The following is an 18354-nucleotide window of genomic DNA, read 5'->3' as shown; positions in this document are numbered from 1 at the left end:
GTATAAGTGCGGAGGCGGGGAATTTGGTGTAAGAATTTTGTATAAGAACTTGGTGGGGGTGTGGTCAAGTCAAAGAATTGACCTTCACACCATGATTTAAGACTCCACGGTAGTTTGATGAATCGCATACTTAAAGACTAGTAAGGCTCTAACAGAAATCTTCAGCGACTTATTGCCCTCAGGCTTTACTAGTTTACCTCGTTCCTCAAGACTTCAAACAGGGCTAAAAACTTCGAACAATTTAACATGCGTAAGCAATACCCAGAAGATTAGCTGCCGACGCAGTAGTTCACTGGCAGGAACACCATTCAAGAAGATATTTGGAATCCATTCTCTCCCCCCTCCCAGCTTAGCGGGCATAGTACTTTTCGCCACCATGCGCACCTGCTTTTTTGCATAGTAACATGCCATACAACACAAATTGTAATGGTGGGGACAGAAAACTCTGAAGGCCGAAACAGAATAGATCAGATTTTTAATATTGAAATTTTGAAACTGAGTGCAACCGAATCCTCTTTTTTCGGGCAATAGTAATAACTTTCCGTTTCAATGGCAAAAATCAACAAACCTGATTCTTGTCTACCATAGCATAAAGTAGGTCGATCTATCAATATCTAAACCAATATCATATCTAAGATCAACAAATAAATTACGAAGCTGCCTACGAATTAGTTACAGCGGACGGGATTTTAAAAATTACACACAAACATTTATTATCAAGATCAGAGCATCAATTGGAGTTAAGATCTATGATCATTTAAATGCATACGAGGCTAAATATAGACAATTATCAAGGGTTAGACAAACATTTACACAAAAAGATTTAATACTGTTAAAATCAATTAGATAAGCCATAAAACTTCCCGACTAACTGAGACTCAGAATGAAACACTAAATAAAAGCCAAAACTCATGATTAATCAATTTCACTCATCAGTTCAGATCAGGGTAGATCAATAACAGAGTAGATGAATGATACGGCAACGAAACAGTACAACATAGCGCCCAGAAAAACGAGTTCTACTTCTAAATTTGAACAAAAAAGGTTCAAATCTATATAACACACTACTGCATAATCCGAAAATTATGAACTTGAAGTAATCATCGAAAATAACATATATTGCGAAGTTGAAATAGTTTAGAGTGATTGTTTATACAAAAGAACACCACTATTCTCCGTGAGAATAACAACAAAGTTTCCTTCGGGCACACTCCTCCTCCTCCTCTTGCCTTCTGACTTATCTGCTGTTGCTTCCATAGAAATTTCTTGCACTTGATGACCCCTAAATAAGTTTCAAATAGATTCGAGGTTATAATTTTGCTCAGGTGCACGCAAAATCAAGAATTTTAACCATAATGTTTTGATCCACGGATACAATAAACATACCCGGCAGATTGCCGGAAAATAGCCTCCGTTGAATCCAATAAGCATGATTGGGATTGAAAGAATAGAAGATATTAAAAGATTTTTGTACAAAAACATTTTTCAATCCGATTTATTTTGATGGCATTTCGTAGTTGAGCATACTTCTGCTTCTTAGAGAGAGGCTACAGGGGCTACTATCAATGCCAATAAGCATTAGAGAGAGGTAACTAATACTTATAGGAACGACGTTCAAATAGCGGGCATCTAAAATTGGGCTTTATGGGGTTATCCCGTTTCTAGTTGACTTCAATTTTTTATACTGACTGTTCATTTTGAATTGCTTTGCTGAGCAAGTGATGTTCAAAATCACTTTTAGCAGAATGAGAGAAGAGAGAAACTAGCCTAGACAATCCACGATTCCAGGATCGCAAATGTTGATAAATCCTCGAATCGCAAAATGTTGAAAAAGCGGCAAAATGAGGTAAAGCGAAACATTTTTTTTGTTCGACGAAGTAAAAAAAATAGGAGCGCTATAATAGCCGGCTGAGAAGATGAGGGCAGCTACTAACAAACATAACCGACTAACGTTGGGCGAATTGCTCTCAAACGACCTGCGAGCGGTTGGCTTCGTCAGTAGCTAGCCACAGTAGTGAGGCTAGCTTTAGCTTGATTCGATTCTGCAAATTTTAGTTTTCTAGCCTTATTACTAAACAAATCAGCTCCGTTAATCTTGCATAAATTATAGATAAAATCTTCGAAATCATTTCATTGTCTCAAAACACTATCCAGTATTCCTATTTCAAGCTTTAAATAGTTTCACTGGCTCAAAGATCCATAAACTTGGAACATGATAATTTTCCGAAAATTTGAAAACTTTATCGAAAAAAATGCTACAGGTGGAGTCATAAGAACATTGATAACCATTCCATTAATTTTAGAAACTATGCGACAGTTTATCATCAAACCTTGGAGGAGGTCCCTAGGACCCTGGTGCAGGAAAAAATGATAAATTCTAAAAGATTCAAAAAAACTTGAAAAAAATTGGAAATATTTTTTTAAGAATTGCTGTTAATAAAATCTTGAAAACATTCCATTAAATCTTGAAGCTTTGCATTAACCTATAATCAAACCCTAGAGGAGGGTATGTGGCTCTTGAGGCTGGAGAAACCTAAAAATGACAAAAAAATGTAAAAAAACTAGAAAAAACTTGAAAAAATTGCATAAAAACAGATAAAATTTTTGATAATAAAAGTTGAAAACTATTCCATGGCCAAAAACGATTTTCCTTATTATCAAACTCTAACAGAGACTTTCTGTTAGGCTGAAAGATTTCAATAATGACAATATGTATTGAAAAAAAATTGAAAAATTGCAAGTTCTGTAAAAAATGCTAAAAATCGTGGTGTTGAAATCTTGAAAAAACATTCCATTACATTTAGAAACCATAGAGTAACCTATTGTTAAATACTAGGGGTAACTCCTCGGCTCTTGAGGCTGGAAAACCTAAAAACCGAAAAATTTTCAAGAAAATTGAAAAAAATGCAAGTTTTATACAAAAAATCGCTAAAAATTGTAATATTAAAGAAATTAAATCTATTCCATGGCAAATAAAAATTTTCAGTAACTTATTATCAAAACCTTAAGGAAATTTTCTTGCACCTGCGGCTCGAAAGACAGTAATAATGAAAAATGTCAAAAAATTGAAAAAAATTGTACGTTTTGTCAAAAAAAATGCTATAATCCGTGATGCTAAAATGCTGAAACCCTTCCAGTACCACTAGAAACTATGCAGTAATCTATTAAAAAACCCTTGAGGAGGTTCCTTGTCACCTAGGACTGAACTGAAAGAACAAAAAATTTCAAAAAATTGTGCAAATTAGTATAAAATTGCGTGTTTTTGACGATCGGTTGTTCCAACGTAGCTACGGGAGGAGGGTTGTGCACCAGGGGGGCTGATGAGGAGGGATGGGGTGGGCAGCAGTGTGTGGCGCAACAGCGCGGAGGCGAGGGTTTGGGGCAATAGTAGGGGGGGTTAAGAGTGTAGGTATCTTCAACCTCTAAGAACCGCATTCCATAAGTATAACTCTCCAAAACGGTTTGAGCTGAAACAGAGCTAAAAGGCTCTAAGAGCACTTGATGCCCACTGGGCGCTACCTGTTTATTTCGTTTTTGAGGACCAAAAGTCAAAAGTGTCAGATGAAAAATCGGTCAAGCGAAAAATCCCATAAAAAAGACCGACAGGACTAATATCATTACTACAAACTTCGTTTGAGAGCAATTAATGACAAAAAATTAGATTTCAGTACATTTAAGCAATGTTTCAGAGCTATTAACAATTTAATCAATTTAGCAGAAATTAAGACATGTGATTGCGAAGACATGTAACTAGATGGTTCTTTTATCAGAACTTGAAAAATTGATATCGAACAATTTATTTCGCATATATTGAACAACTTCGTAGTCCCCGCAACAATTTTTGCAGTGCAAAAAAGACTGACAGGCCCTCTATGTCTCAACAAACATTTTCTGCTAAAATTATTCAGAACTCCAGCCAACGTACATTAACTTAACTCCGTACTGATTAGATAAGCAAATACATAGATAATTCTCTTCAACTAAACACGATAACTTTAAAACTTTACTGCTTGCAAATATGAATACCACAATTTGTACAAGGAGACTCGGTAATTTGTGTTTGCACATAAAGTTCCGACCCCGCTCATTCAGGTTTTTATTTAATTGTCTACCAAATGAGGAAGAGATAGAAAACATCCAAAAAATCCCATATCGTTCAACAAACAACTAAGTGAAAAAGAGTATTGGATTAGAGAGTAGGTTGAATTATGCTTCATAGGCAACATCTATGACCAGTAAGAAAGCGGTGTCGCAGCCGTTAAAACCATAGGCTACTCAAGAAGATCCAAAAACATGTTCAATTTTGCATTGTTCAACGCCAATTGGGCCACTAAAATGAATTAGTAATAAGACAAGGAAACAAAAAACTCAGAAATGAGGAAAGCCCAAAAACTGAAATTTTCTTATGAAAATGCGTAGTACCAAAGCTAAAAAACCAATAGTTGAATTTAAAACCAATAAAAAAAATTGATGATGAGGAAGAGAATTCGACGTTGATTAGCAAGAATGAGGATGCGACATGTCAATACAGACAAAACTACAAAAATGACAGAAACAAGACTAAGTCACAAGTCTTCAAAAATTCACTTGAAATTTTTAAATCAAAAATTTTCAACAATTCAAACAAACCATAACCTTCCAAAATAAAACAAAAACAAATTACCTTGTAGTCAATAAGGAAGCCAGTCGCGCTGGTTATTAATGAGATTGAATCAAAAGACGACAAAAAAAGCAACAAATAAGGGCAGATTTTGAAAAATAAAATTCCAAAAAATTAATTTTCAAAAAACTTATGAAACCGCAGTTTTGAAGCCATTAAAACTCTTAGACAAAACCATTTAAAAAATTAAATTCACAAAAATTGATTGAAATTTTTGATATATATTCAAAAATTCTCCTTTGATTTTAAATGGGTCTTCTTTGTAGAGGGTATTGTTGAAAAAGACAACAAAAAGAACCAAAAATATTGACCAGCATCGAAAACTTACAAAATTATAAAGAAAACACATTTTTAAGCTCTAAATATATTAACCAAAAACAATCAACACGAGGAAAGTGTTTGGAGCGAAAATAAGTTGATGAGATCTGTCAATAATGAGACTTAGTTTCTTGCTGACGGCAACGAGAACGAAAATTGGGAATATTTCCGTTAAATAAATAATTCAAAGTCATTAAAACCGTTAGCTTTAGACTGGAATCGTTAAATAGATTCAACTAAACATCCAGAGAAGCAATTAGGGCCTTTGAATGTCAGGAATATGCAGTAAGACAACAAAAAAACAAATGGAGGCAAAAACAAAAAACTCCAAGAAATTATGCAAGAAAACGGTTTAGCAATTGTTAAGACTATAAGCTATTCACTGAAGTCATTGAAAACGTTTTTAGCGGTTCCTTTCAATGCCAATTGGAGCTGTCCTCAATTGGATAATTTGAAAATGGAACAAATAACAACCTGGAATATAGGTAATTTTTCAAAAATCAGAAAAATTTTTAAATGAAATTTCGTAGTAAGAAAGCCAAGAAACCATTGGTTAAATACAAAACCACTATGAAAAGTGCACTTTACTTAACTTGGACTACATTATGCCCTTTATGTTTTGAGACAAAGCTACATGTGGACAATAAGATTTGAAAAAGGCAAACTTCAAAACTTAATTGTTATTTTAAAAAGCCCAATTTTATCTTTGATTAATAAGAAAGTCATGCGGCTTCTAAAATGGGATCTGTCACTACTTGGGCCTTGATTTGAAATCATCCTTGTCAATAATCAACATAAAAAACAAAGCAAAAATATTTTGAAAAAGACCTAGTCCTGCTGCGCCTCTAACAAAACAATTTAGTATCCATATGTTTGCAAATAGGATCCAATAGCAAATGAACTACTTCAATAAACCAAAAATAATTTTTCGAAAACTATGCAACAATTTCGAAATTCCAAAAAGATTCCTATAGTAAGTGAAAGCAAGCGTCAAGCCTCCTCTAAACCTTACAGTAAAACCGTTAACATTGTTGCTAACTATTTTAAATTTTAACAAAATTGACAAAAATTTGGTCAAGAAATACAAAAAATGTGAATAAAAACAACGTGAATTCCGTCTACTGTTCATAAAAATTCAATAAACCTCGATAACTCTCCGTGAACAACGAAAAACAAAAAATCTTTCTCCATATTCTACGCTGACTGGCTTTCTAATGATACCGGTCTCAATTCTCTGCGATGAATATATCGCTCGGCCACAATTGACTGAACAAACCCATTTGAATATATAATTTCCTCCCCCCACAAGTGGGTCGGAACAATAAGATGAGCAATATTCATGCTAGTGAACCCGAGTTCAAACGAGTTTGCTCTCGACAGGACTAACCGAGTTTCCGAAGTGTTGTGACAGCTGTTGTGAGACTGCTTCGGCCATCATCTTAGCCATATCTCTGAATAGAGCCTCGCTGTCCACGAGACTGCCACCTTCTCCAAACGATGACCCTCCAGCTGGGCCATCTCTATTGCCTAAACGTAACAACCGGATTATTCTTATGCAATAATACAAACAGCTGTACTTGACAACTGTACACAACTGTTTTTCAGAATTATACAAGAGAGGCCTATAAGAGAATCATATAAAATTCGGACCTTTAATTTCATTTTCTGGGAAATTAAATTATTCTTAAAGGATTATTCTTAAAAAAGGGACCAACATATAATGCTACAAAATAGAAATAATGAGATGCTACAAAATAGAAATAATGGGAAATTAAATTATTCTTAAAGGATTATTCTTAAAAAAGGGACCAACATATAATGCTACAAAATAGAAATAATGAGATGCTACAAAATAGAAACAATGGGAAATTAAATTATTCTTAAAGGATTATTCTTAAAAAAGGGACCAACATATAATGCTACAAAATAGAAATAATGGGAAATTAAATTATTCTTAAAGGATTATTCTTAAAAAAGGGACCAACATATAATGCTACAAAATAGAAATAATGAGATGCTCCAAAATAGAAATAATGGGAAATTAAATTATTCTTAAATGATTATTCTTTAAAAAGGGACCAACATATAATGCTACAAAATAGAAATAATGAGATGCTACAAAATAGAAATAATGCGAAATTAAATTATTCTTAAAGGATTATTCTTAAAAAAGGGACCAACATATAATGCTACAAAATAGAAATAATGGGAAATTAAATTATTCTTGAAGGATTATTCTTAAAAAAGGGACCAACATATAATGCTACAAAATAGAAATAATGAGATGCTACAAAATAGAAATAATGGGAAATTAAATTATTCTTAAAGGATTATTCTTAAAAAAGGGACCAACATATAATGCTACAAAATAGAAATAATGAGATGCTACAAAATAGAAATAATGGGAAATTAAATTATTCTTAAATGATTATTCTTTAAAAAGGGACCAACATATAATGCTACAAAATAGAAATAATGAGATGCTACAAAATAGAAATAATGCGAAATTAAATTATTCTTAAAGGATTATTCTTAAAAAAGGGACCAACATATAATGCTACAAAATAGAAATAATGGGAAATTAAATTATTCTTGAAGGATTATTCTTAAAAAAGGGACCAACATATAATGCTACAAAATAGAAATAATGAGATGCTACAAAATAGAAATAATGGGAAATTAAATTATTCTTAAAGGATTATTCTTAAAAAAGGGACCAACATATAATGCTACAAAATAGAAATAATGAGATGCTACAAAATAGAAATAATGGGAAATTAAATTATTCTTAAAGGATTATTCTTAAAAAAGGGACCAACATATAATGCTACAAAATAGAAATAATGGGAAATTAAATTATTCTTAAAGGATTATTCTTAAAAAAGGGGACCAACATATAATGCAACAAAATAGAAATAATGAGATGCTACAAAATAGAAATAATGGGAAATTAAATTATTCTTAAAGGATTATTCTTAAAAAAGGGACCAACATATAATGCTACAAAATAGAAATAATGGGAAATTAAGTTATTTTTAAAGGATTATTCTTAAAAAAGGGACCAACATATAATGCTACAAAATAGAAATAATGAGATGCTACAAAATAGAAATAATGGGAAATTAAATTATTCTTAAAGGATTATTCTTAAAAAAGGGACCAACATATAATGCTACAAAATAGAAATAATGAGATGCTACAAAATAGAAATAATGGGAAATTAAATTATTCTTAAAGGATTATTCTTTAAAAAGGGACCAACATATAATGCTACAAAATAGAAATAATGGGAAATTAAATTATTCTTAAAGGATTATTCTTAAAAAAGGGACCAACATATAATGCTACAAAATAGAAATAATGAGATGCTAGAAAATAGAAATAATGGGAAATTAAATTATTCTTAAAGGATTATTCTTAAAAAAGGGACCAACAAATGATGCAACAAAATAGAAATAATGAGATGCTACAAAATAGAAATAATGGGAAATTAAATTATTCTTAAAGGATTATTCTTAAAAAAGGAACCAACATATAATGCTACAAAATAGAAATAATGAGATGCTACAAAATAGAAATAATGGGAAATTAAATTATTCTTAAAGGATTATTCTTTAAAAAGGGACCAACATATAATGCTACAAAATAGAAATAATGGGAAATTAAATTATTCTTAAAGGATTATTCTTAAAAAAGGGAACAACATATAATGCTACAAAATAGAAATAATGAGATGCTACAAAATAGAAATAATGGGAAACTAAATTATTCTTAAAGGATTATTCTTAAAAAAGGGACCAACAAATAATGCTACAAAATAGAAATAATGAGATGCTACAAAATAGAAATAATGGGAAATTAAATTATTCTTAAAGGATTCTTCTAAAAAAAGGGACCAACATATAATGATACAAAATAGAAATAATGAGATGCTACAAAATAGAAATAATGGGAAATTAAATTATTCTTAAAGGATTATTCTTAAAAAAGGGACCAACAAATAATGCTACAAAATAGAAATAATGAGATGCTACAAAATAGAAATAATGGGAAATTAAATTATTCTTAAAGGATTCTTCTAAAAAAAGGGACCAACATATAATGATACAAAATAGAAATAATGAGATGCTACAAAATAGAAATAATGGGAAATTAAATTATTCTTAAAGGATTATTCTTAAAAAAGGGACCAACAAATAATGCTACAAAATAGAAATAATGAGATGCTACAAAATAGAAATAATGGGAAATTAAATTATTCTTAAAGGATTATTCTTAAAAACGGGACCAATATAAAATGCTACAAAATAGAAATAATGAGATGAACGCGTAATGATCAGAGAACGCTTGCGAGTTTAGACGTTATACACGTTTGCAAGTACAGAATCTAGCAAGATTTGAATATTCTCATCCGGTCATCACTAGAGAAGATTAGTGTTGCAAATTTCACCTACTGCTATGAATACCATAGTTTTCATTACTCGACTATAACTACGTTTAATATCCTAATGTACAACAAGCATGTGCAATAGCAAATGAACGGATCCACGAATGTAGCACTAACCTCCTTGATAGGAACTGTAGCTCCCGCTGGTTGCCCCTATGCCTCTCGAGTCCTCACCCCAGCCAAGTCTGTCACGTACTGGAATGTGCCGAGATACCTCGCCAAACGAGTCACCAGAGGTGACCTGCTCACTCTTGTTTCTGGGCTCCGCAGTCCGGACTACAATGTGCTTGTTCTGGAAACAAAACACGACATTACTTAAAGGCACTTTTGATTTCAGCAAATTCTTGAAAAATTGAAAATCCGGGCAACAGTGCATCCAGTCACTAAATGTTTCGAATACCAGTAACAGACCCCCGTCACGATGCAGCAATCAAACTTCCAACAGGTGATTTGAGTTGTGCTCAAAAGCGCCTAGAAGTTGAGAGCAGTACTGCCGATCGACCAATTAATATCAATTATAAAACCAAGATGCAATCGGGTATGAAAATGGTCTAATCCCAGTCCGAAAAATCCAACTGAGCATGATCAAACTTTCCGTGCTGTATTTTTTGACGCCTCATTGGAGTTAAACTCTTTTACCTTTCTTCGATTAGTCTATTAGTCGATTAGAGTATTAATTACCTCTAAATGCACTAAAACAACTGGCAAATTGCCAAAGGAGCAGCTAAATAGAGCTAAGTTCCCTAAAACATAGACAGCAACAGAATAGCAACATATCACATTAAATTGAATTGCCTGAATTTTGGATGCAATCCATAAAATAATACAAAATTTTATGATTTTAAATCAACCAATTAACATCGCACGAATTGCTCTCAAACGACTGGCGAGCGGTTGGCTTCGTCAGTAGATAGCTGCGGCTTAGAGAAGCTAGCTTAATTGAGGAGCGGGTGGTGAGCGTGTCGGGAGGCAAAAAAATCAGCCGAGCAAAAATAGTTGCTACAAATTTTGAGAGAAAGTAATGAACATAACCCATTAGGATCAATAGAATGGCTCGGAAGTGATATGCAGGGGTTTGATTCTACAGTTGAATTTGTCTCCGGAGAAGGCGACAAGTGTAACATTGAATTCCTACAACAATGAGTATGATAGAATCAAGAACAGAAAAAGGTTGATTATTAAAAGTGAGCACTAAACTCTGATTCACAGGCAAAAATCAGACTTCAGATGAAAAGATCATTCGAAAAGATGTCAGAGGAAAAATCCTCAGTTCGCAAAATCGCATGACCATTGGAACTAATCTAATTGCCGAAAACTTTGTTTGAGAGCAGCTAAAAAATTCTAAATCTAAAAATAATTTGTCTAATAACATCTTCAACGCCAAATTTTTCTCCTTCAAAGCAGTAAAAAAAGACGCAACTACGTATAAACATATATAAATTTAGAATTCCAAGGAATTTAGATGAAAGACAAGATAATTTTGAATTGTTAGATACTTTGGTGTTTAGGTATTTGAAATCTGCAATCACCAGCAGAATACACTAGAGAGTAAGCATTTAGCATCTAAGCAAGTACTCCTTCAGCCCTTTAAGTACCTTCAGTCTGTCAAGTGCGAACAGGGAGAAAAGATGAAGCGAAAAAAATGCAATAATCACTAATTTGCATAGTAAATTTTCACAAAGTTGCAAATGCATTGTTAATATTGATGGAACTCTTGTCTTGCAAGTGTCTTATGGAATCATTCAATTTAAATTAGAAAAATCTTACTTTAATGCCTTAAGTTATTAATGGCGAGTTTCTTCATAACTGGAAAATTATTTCCCTAACTACCGCTAAGATTTTGGTTGCAGTCAGATAATGAATAACGCAAGAATAAAACTAAGTTCTGCACGCTTTGCTCACAAATTTGACCAAAAGTTTACTTCTTCGGGTTAGTCTTAGGTCATTTCATTGACTTGCCGACTTGCCAATATTCAGATAGAAGCCAAAGCCAATATTATCTCTCCTCGACTCAGTTCAAACGCCGATCAATAAAATGAATCGAAACTTTGGGACTATGTAAGCAACATACACGTAGTTGTATCCGATTAAACGTATCATAACCTTAATGAAGTGCGACCTCTCAAGCAGGACAGCCCGTGCGACAGCTGGATCATCGAACTCCACGAACGCGTATCTCTTTTCCACTTGGTAGAAGCTGGAGTTAATGTCTCCGAATTGCTCAAAGTACTCCATAAGCTCTATCTTGCTGATACTTTCATCCAACTGGCCAACAAACACACGAGCTGAGACGACGTTATTTTCCTAAACATGAAATAATTTCTTTATTGAATGAAGTACAACAATATTGCTTTAATTTCAACCTCTAGATAAAATGATGCATTGATAGAATTATAAACCAATGTTGTTTCACTGCCAAAAGGCTAGCCGAAAATCTTCAGCGTAATCTTCAGATCTTGTCTCTTGCAATTTCAGCAGAATGAGAGACTAGGAAAACTAGCCAAGAGAAGTCAAAAAGATTTGAAGCAAAACATTGAAAACGCTGTGAACAAAGGTAAAGCGAATCAAATTTTCGATTGTAAAACAACACTCGAAGTAAAAACCCACAAATTCCCTAGCAAAAGGTTAATCAATTGACCAAATTCATGGTTTTTTTTTAACTTCTGATCTTTTTATCAATGAAATTCAGTCAGAAAAACGGAGGAAAATATATAGAAGCACAAACTTGATAACTTTTTCCTGCGAATTCCTCGCAAGTTGCGACTCCAAAGCACTTATTCTCGACAGATCTTATAATAGTTTCGTCAGTTCAGACACTGACGTGATGCTAATAGGAAGACATACCTATAACTCCGGGGAAAAGAAACGGAAGAAAAAAATCTGATAACGATACTTTTTACAAAACTTTGAACACGAGGAAAGATCCCTAATTCTTTTCTCGGGAAATGATTTTGAAACCACCTATGATCAATTAGTGACCAGCAAAACGACCCACCCAGAGAAGTTCAAAAAGCAAAAAAGGTTAAAAAAGCAAAAAAAAGTTAAAAAATTATAATTACTTCAATTATTTCAGTCAACACTGACCTATTAAACTTTCAAATGTCCCCTAGAGCAACACAGTCTACGGAACAGTTCTGAAAAACAAACAACAAATTAGTGAACCCACAAAAATATTCCAAAAAAAGAAGAAACAGAACGAAACTTTAAAAAAAAGACGCCACAATTTAATTAAATTTCTAAAACATAGCCAGCAGATTGCCGGAAAATAGCCGCGATAGACGCTCGAGGCCTTCCATGAATTGAAACACCTAAAGAAATAAGATAGACAGATCGACCACCAGTCCTTTAATAGACCACAAGACTTTTTGGGTTAGCTTCGGACTGTCAATTTTTTGACACATACGTTCTATAAGGAAAAAGCCCTTAAATAGCTATTTCAAAATTGATATTCGAAATCAAAAACTCAAGACTAATAATCACGAATTAGGGCATACAAGATTGGCACAACTTAGATGCACACTATTAACTAGTAAATCTTCATAAAAAATTAAAGTTCCATAAGTGACTTCAGAAGTCATTTTTTTGAGTGAGGTAAGTCACGCAATTGACCTAAAAGCAGAAACGACGTCACGTGCATAAATTTTAACTGCAAAGCAATAGAAGTCACTGAAGTCAATTCCAAGAAGTCAATTCCAAGAAGTCAGGTCGTAAGAATCATCGATGGAGACGACGAATTAAAAAAACATAGCAGGACAAGTCCTGAAATACAATCCAAGTAATTGAATGAAAGACAGACCTAATGAACCTGACCAGCAGATCAGTTGAACAATCCCAGCCAACAAGACAAAATCTCAAAAGTTGAGAAACTAAAAGAATAAAAGAAAATAAACAAAAAAAGGATCACTGCTAAAACCCTTGAAGCTTTTAACATGAAGGCCATATGACTCAATTCAAAATACTCATTAACTCACGCAAAAACCTCAAAAGAGATGAATCTGCCACTAAAAGTAGATAAACTGGACAAATATAACAAATGCATCAAGAAATTGAGAAGAGAAAATTTAAAGAAATTTCCAAAAATAGGGCTATAAAAAAGGTCAAAACCTTTTTACTCTGGAGTTCGGTTTTGTAAACCGTCTACAACATCTAAAAAGTTTCGTTGGCCAGTAAAGATAGTTAAACTCAGAGAATGACAAAAAAACGAAAAATTTGAAAACAATCGAAAATTTTAAATTGCAAGCTTTATTTAAAAAGTCCTTACATTTGCAAAATTAGAAAAATGAAAACTATTTTAGTGTCCTAGAAACTATGTAGTACCATACTAACAAACCCTATAGGAGGTTCTCCGGCCACTGAAAAAAATTTCAAAAATATAAAGAAAAAAATTTCAAATTTATCAAAAAAATTGGTGAAAGATATTAAAATGTTGAATGCCACTCCGTGGCCAAAAAATATTTTCAGTAAACTGTTAGCAAACCCTAGATGAGTCTTCTTGCCCCCTGGAGCTGGAAAACTTGAAAAATGACAATGTCAGAAAGTTTGAAAAAAACCAAAATTGATTTTAAAAATTGGTGAAATTCGCGAAGTTAAAATGTTTAAAAACACTTCATTACCACTAGAAACTATGCAATAACCTATTATTAAACCCCAGAGGAGGTTTTTAGGACATCAATGTCTGAAACAACTCAAAAACTGACAAAGACTGTCAAACCATTTGAAAAAATTAGTATAAATTACCGTGTTTATGTTGGGAGTAGCAATAGATATAGCTCTTAAAGTGGCCGTAAAATGCAATTTCGTCTTGCAAAGGATCTTTATCAATTTTAATAAACCTCATTTTCAGACTGGTCTAAAAAATCCAAAAAATTTTAGGCTTAAAAACTCCCAAAAATGACCTTTTAACCTTGAATTACGGCCTTCCCAGTAGCTTCACCACTCTGAGTACTTTAGGGACTTCTGAAATTCACGTTGGGCCTCTAATTAAACTTGATGCCCGCTGAGCTTTACCTGTTTATCCCGCTTTGAAAGCTCAAAGTCATGTAAACAGGTGTGAAAACATCTTACAAAAATGAAAAAACATAGCAGGACAAGTCCTGAAATACAATCCAAGTAATTGAATGACAGACCTAATGAACCTGACCAGCAGATCAATTGAACAATCCCAGCCAACAAGACAAAATCTCAAAAGTTGAGAAACTAAAAAAATCAAACAAACTAACTAAAAACGGTCATTGCTAAAACCCTTGAAGCTTTTAACTTGAAGGCCATTTATGACTCAATTCAAAATGCTCATTAACTCACGGAAAAACCTTGAAAGAGATTAATCTGCCACTAAAAGTAGATAAATTGGACAAATATGACAAATGCATCAAGAAACTGAGAAGAGAAAATTTAAACAAAATTTCCAAAAATAAGGCTATAAAAAAAGTCAACATTTTTTTGACTCTGGAGTTTTGTTTTGTAAACGGTCTACAACATTTAAAAAGTTTCGTTGGCCAGTAAAGATAGTTAAACTCAGAGAATGACAAAAAAAATCGAAAAATTTGAAAACAATCAAAAATTTTAAATTGCAAGCTTTATTTAAAAAATTCCCTACAATTGCAAAATTCAAAAATTGGTAACAATTTTATTGCCCCTAGAAACTATGTACTAACATACTAGCAAACCCTATAGGAGGTTCCCTGGCCACTGGATAAAAATTTCAAAAAATTTAAAGAAAAAAAAATGCAACTTTATCAAAAAAATTGGTAATAGATATCAAAATGTTGAATACCATTCCATGGCCAAAACAATTTTTCAGTAACCTGTTAGCAAACCCTAGATGAGGCTTCTTGCCTCAAACAATTTGAAATTAGTATAAATTACCGTGCTTATGTTTGGAGTAGCAATAGATATAGCGCTTAAAGTGGCCGTAAACAGCAATTACGTCTTGAAAAGGACCTTTTTCATGTTTAATAAACCTCAGTTTCAGACTGGTCTAACAAAAAATCCAAAAATGACGAAAAAGTGCTAAAAATTTCATTATTTTAGGTTCAAAAACTCCCAAAAATGAACTTTTAACCTTGAATTACGCCCTTCCCAGAAGCTTCACCACTCTGAGTACTTGAGAGACTACTAAACGCGGGCCTCTAATGAAACTTGATGCCCGCTGAGCTTTACCTGTTTATCCCGTTTTGAAAGCTCAAAGTCATGAAAACAGGTGTGAAAACATCTTACAAAAATTAAAAAAAAGACAGAGCACCAACACAATCCAATTCTTGGATTGTAAAAAACCACGATGTCCCCAATAATAGCCGCTATCGCTTCGCGGCTATTAAAAAACTCTAATTATAGCAATCAAATGATAACGTCACTTAAATAATTACAAATACCATTCAGTCATAAGTCTGCTTAAATACAACAACAATTTAAAGAAGGATACAGAAACTGCGAAAAAAATGTCCTTAACGTCAAAATGACAGAAATAGCTCAAAATTGAATCTAAAAGTCTAAAATTTCTTCCGATTGTCAGGAACGCTTCCAAACGTACAATTACGGGTAAATAAGAGGTGAGAAGAACCAATTTGATTGAAAAATTGGGAGTTGAAACTACTTAATTCTTTTGAAAAAGGCCTCACAATAAAAAAATGTCGCTCGCTGAGATCAATTTTTTCTACACCTACTTTTTCGCTTATATTTCAAAAACCAGTACGAACAAAACCAGAATTTTCTCTTCTCTCTCCAGCAGATGCTATTTTATTCGGGAACAAAGGAAAGCAAAGTTTTTAACACGTGCGGCATTGGCTATTTACTTCACATGAGTAAGAAAACGGTAAGCAGAGCCCAAGGCAAACCAACCGGTTAAATCTTGCACTACTGCTCAACTGGATCAAAACTCAGTGAAACCACAAAAATATAGTTGGACAAGTCCTGAGCTATACTCCAACTAAATATCTCCACAATGAAAGAAAGGACTATGAATGATGACCTCAAAAATAATTTAGAAAAAATCGAACAAAAAACCACTATCGAGAAAACGGATTTTTTGATGAAAGTGTCCTCGCTCTGCTTTAAGCTAGAGTGATTAAGTTTCACAAAACCCCTATTTTTCTCTCGACTTATCGCAACTCCAATTTGACTTCAGAAAATATCAAAACGTGTGAACGGATCTTTGACCGCGCAATCCAGAGCAGTGGTACCATCTCACTTTGCACAGCAAAATCAAAGATTTTACTTTACCGATGCTCAGCTTTACCGATGCTCAGCTCTGCCGCGATGCTGCCGCAATTTACCGATGCTCAGCTCCAGTTATTACTGCATTGCATCGACCGGTAAAACGACATATAAACTGACAGGAAAGAACTCTAAGAACCGCCCATCGCATCATGAATTGAATGTGTCCAAAACAGTTTCGTTCGGTCAATAGTATAAAAGTCTAGCTAGCCGAACGGCCTAAAAACAAAACGCCTAATAAAACCATAGAAGAGATTCTCAAAAAACTGATAATTCAATTTTTAGCTCGGGGGGTTGGCGTCGGGTAGCTAGTTTTGGCGGTAGCAATCTGGTTTGAGTGGGTAGATGAGATGTGGGGGTGGTAGTTCGGGGCTGGGAGCAGTGGGGGGGGGGGGGTGAGTAAGGAAGTGGGGGGAGAGGGTAAGGTGGGGCGGGGGTGTCTGCAGTTTGTATAGGGAGAAGGGGCTGTTACGGGGAAAAAGCTCATAATGACCCTTCAACCATGAGTATTGGAGTAGCGAGGCGGATTCTAACCTTCTGAAATTGACCTTTATACAATAAAATTACGACTCTTCAGCAGTTTCGATGACAAATATACTCAGGAGATTAGTAAAGGTCTAAGAGAAGCTGACAGCGACTTAATACCATTAGGCTTTACCCTATTATCCGTATTATGATATGGACAATTCAAATCGGTTAGAGGAAAACGATCAACCAAAAAAGCATTAAAGAGACCCACCGGACCCAAATAATTTCCACAAATTTGTTTCAGAGCGATTAAAATCAATTAACCGCGTTTTTGTCGTTGGGTTTCTTGACCTCCACCTGTCTTCCGTTAATGTTGAAAGTGCGACCCTGGACCTTCCTCTGGTCCTCGTAGCTGATATACCTGATAAATCCATAGCCACGAGACTTCTTATCACTGTCCTTCTTTATCTGCAAACAGAAAAAGACCCTATTAGTATAAGGGGGTAATTGGAACGACAAAACACGAAGCATTCCGTTTCTGCCCGCTGCCGTCAGCAATGTATATAGAAACGTCCTACCATTCGATAGAAATGTACTTTTAAATAAAGATTAACACATCTATAACATACAAGTCAATTAGAGCTGATTAGAATTGGGTAGAAAAACTGTATTTATCTATTCAGACACATGTAAATAAGGAAAGGGCAAACTAGATTTATATACAGGTTTATACTGCCTTAGTTTGAAATTTTTCAAGAACAAAGCAGCCAGCTAAATTTTAAAATAATAGTCTCAATCGCAGCAAAACCAGTAGAATTGACGTTCGGCGCAATAGTAGTCATCGGTTTTAAAGACCACCAAAACTGCCAAGACACACGAGGGTGTCCAATAACAGGTTTGACTCATCATGCTCCGATCAAGTACATCCGTATTAACCTGTTCTTCAATTACGCTGTAGCACAGTGTCACTGATCAGCACCCTGAAACAACCAAGTGTTGTGTATCAATTTAAAACAAACGAAACTGTCGTCAACAACTGTTCTCTAATTGCATGGAAAAAATTGCCTTTAGATTTAAATCTGAAAAACTTCATAAATCTGAATAACCGTCTTAGAAAAAATGACATCCAATTGCTGTCTGCTGTTAGTTGATCAATTTAGTGCTTACACAAACCAATCATTGATTGGACAATATCCTATCATTGGGTGCAACTTCCCATAATTGATTCATAACCACTAGAGATGCAACA

At 33.9% G+C, this 18354-nt stretch overlaps 2 protein-coding genes across 3 annotated transcripts in view; both read right to left on the bottom strand.

Moving 5' to 3' along the window:
* LOC142341467 (tetratricopeptide repeat protein 7B-like) overlaps positions 1-18354 on the bottom strand; it is a 571721-nt gene that overhangs the window by 237430 nt on the left and 315937 nt on the right. The window lies entirely within an intron of this gene.
* Positions 697-18354, bottom strand: part of LOC142341468 (TAR DNA-binding protein 43-like) — a 333593-nt gene continuing 315935 nt past the window's right edge. For both annotated transcript variants that reach the window (XM_075392428.1, XM_075392429.1), the window contains exons 5-9: positions 17430-17573; positions 11529-11729; positions 9543-9717; positions 6366-6505; positions 697-1282 (exon numbers count right to left, since the gene is read on the bottom strand). In XM_075392428.1, coding sequence (XP_075248543.1) covers positions 1238-1282; positions 6366-6505; positions 9543-9717; positions 11529-11729; positions 17430-17573 — 705 coding nt within the window. In that variant the 3' untranslated portion in view covers positions 697-1237. The remainder of the gene's footprint in view (positions 1283-6365; positions 6506-9542; positions 9718-11528; positions 11730-17429; positions 17574-18354) is intronic.

This window comes from Convolutriloba macropyga, chromosome 6, assembly GCF_964194025.1.
Source record: "Convolutriloba macropyga chromosome 6, txConMacr16.3, whole genome shotgun sequence".
Classification (NCBI taxonomy): domain Eukaryota; kingdom Metazoa; phylum Xenacoelomorpha; order Acoela; family Convolutidae; genus Convolutriloba; species Convolutriloba macropyga.
This window is presented reverse-complemented; position numbering and strand designations above follow the sequence as displayed.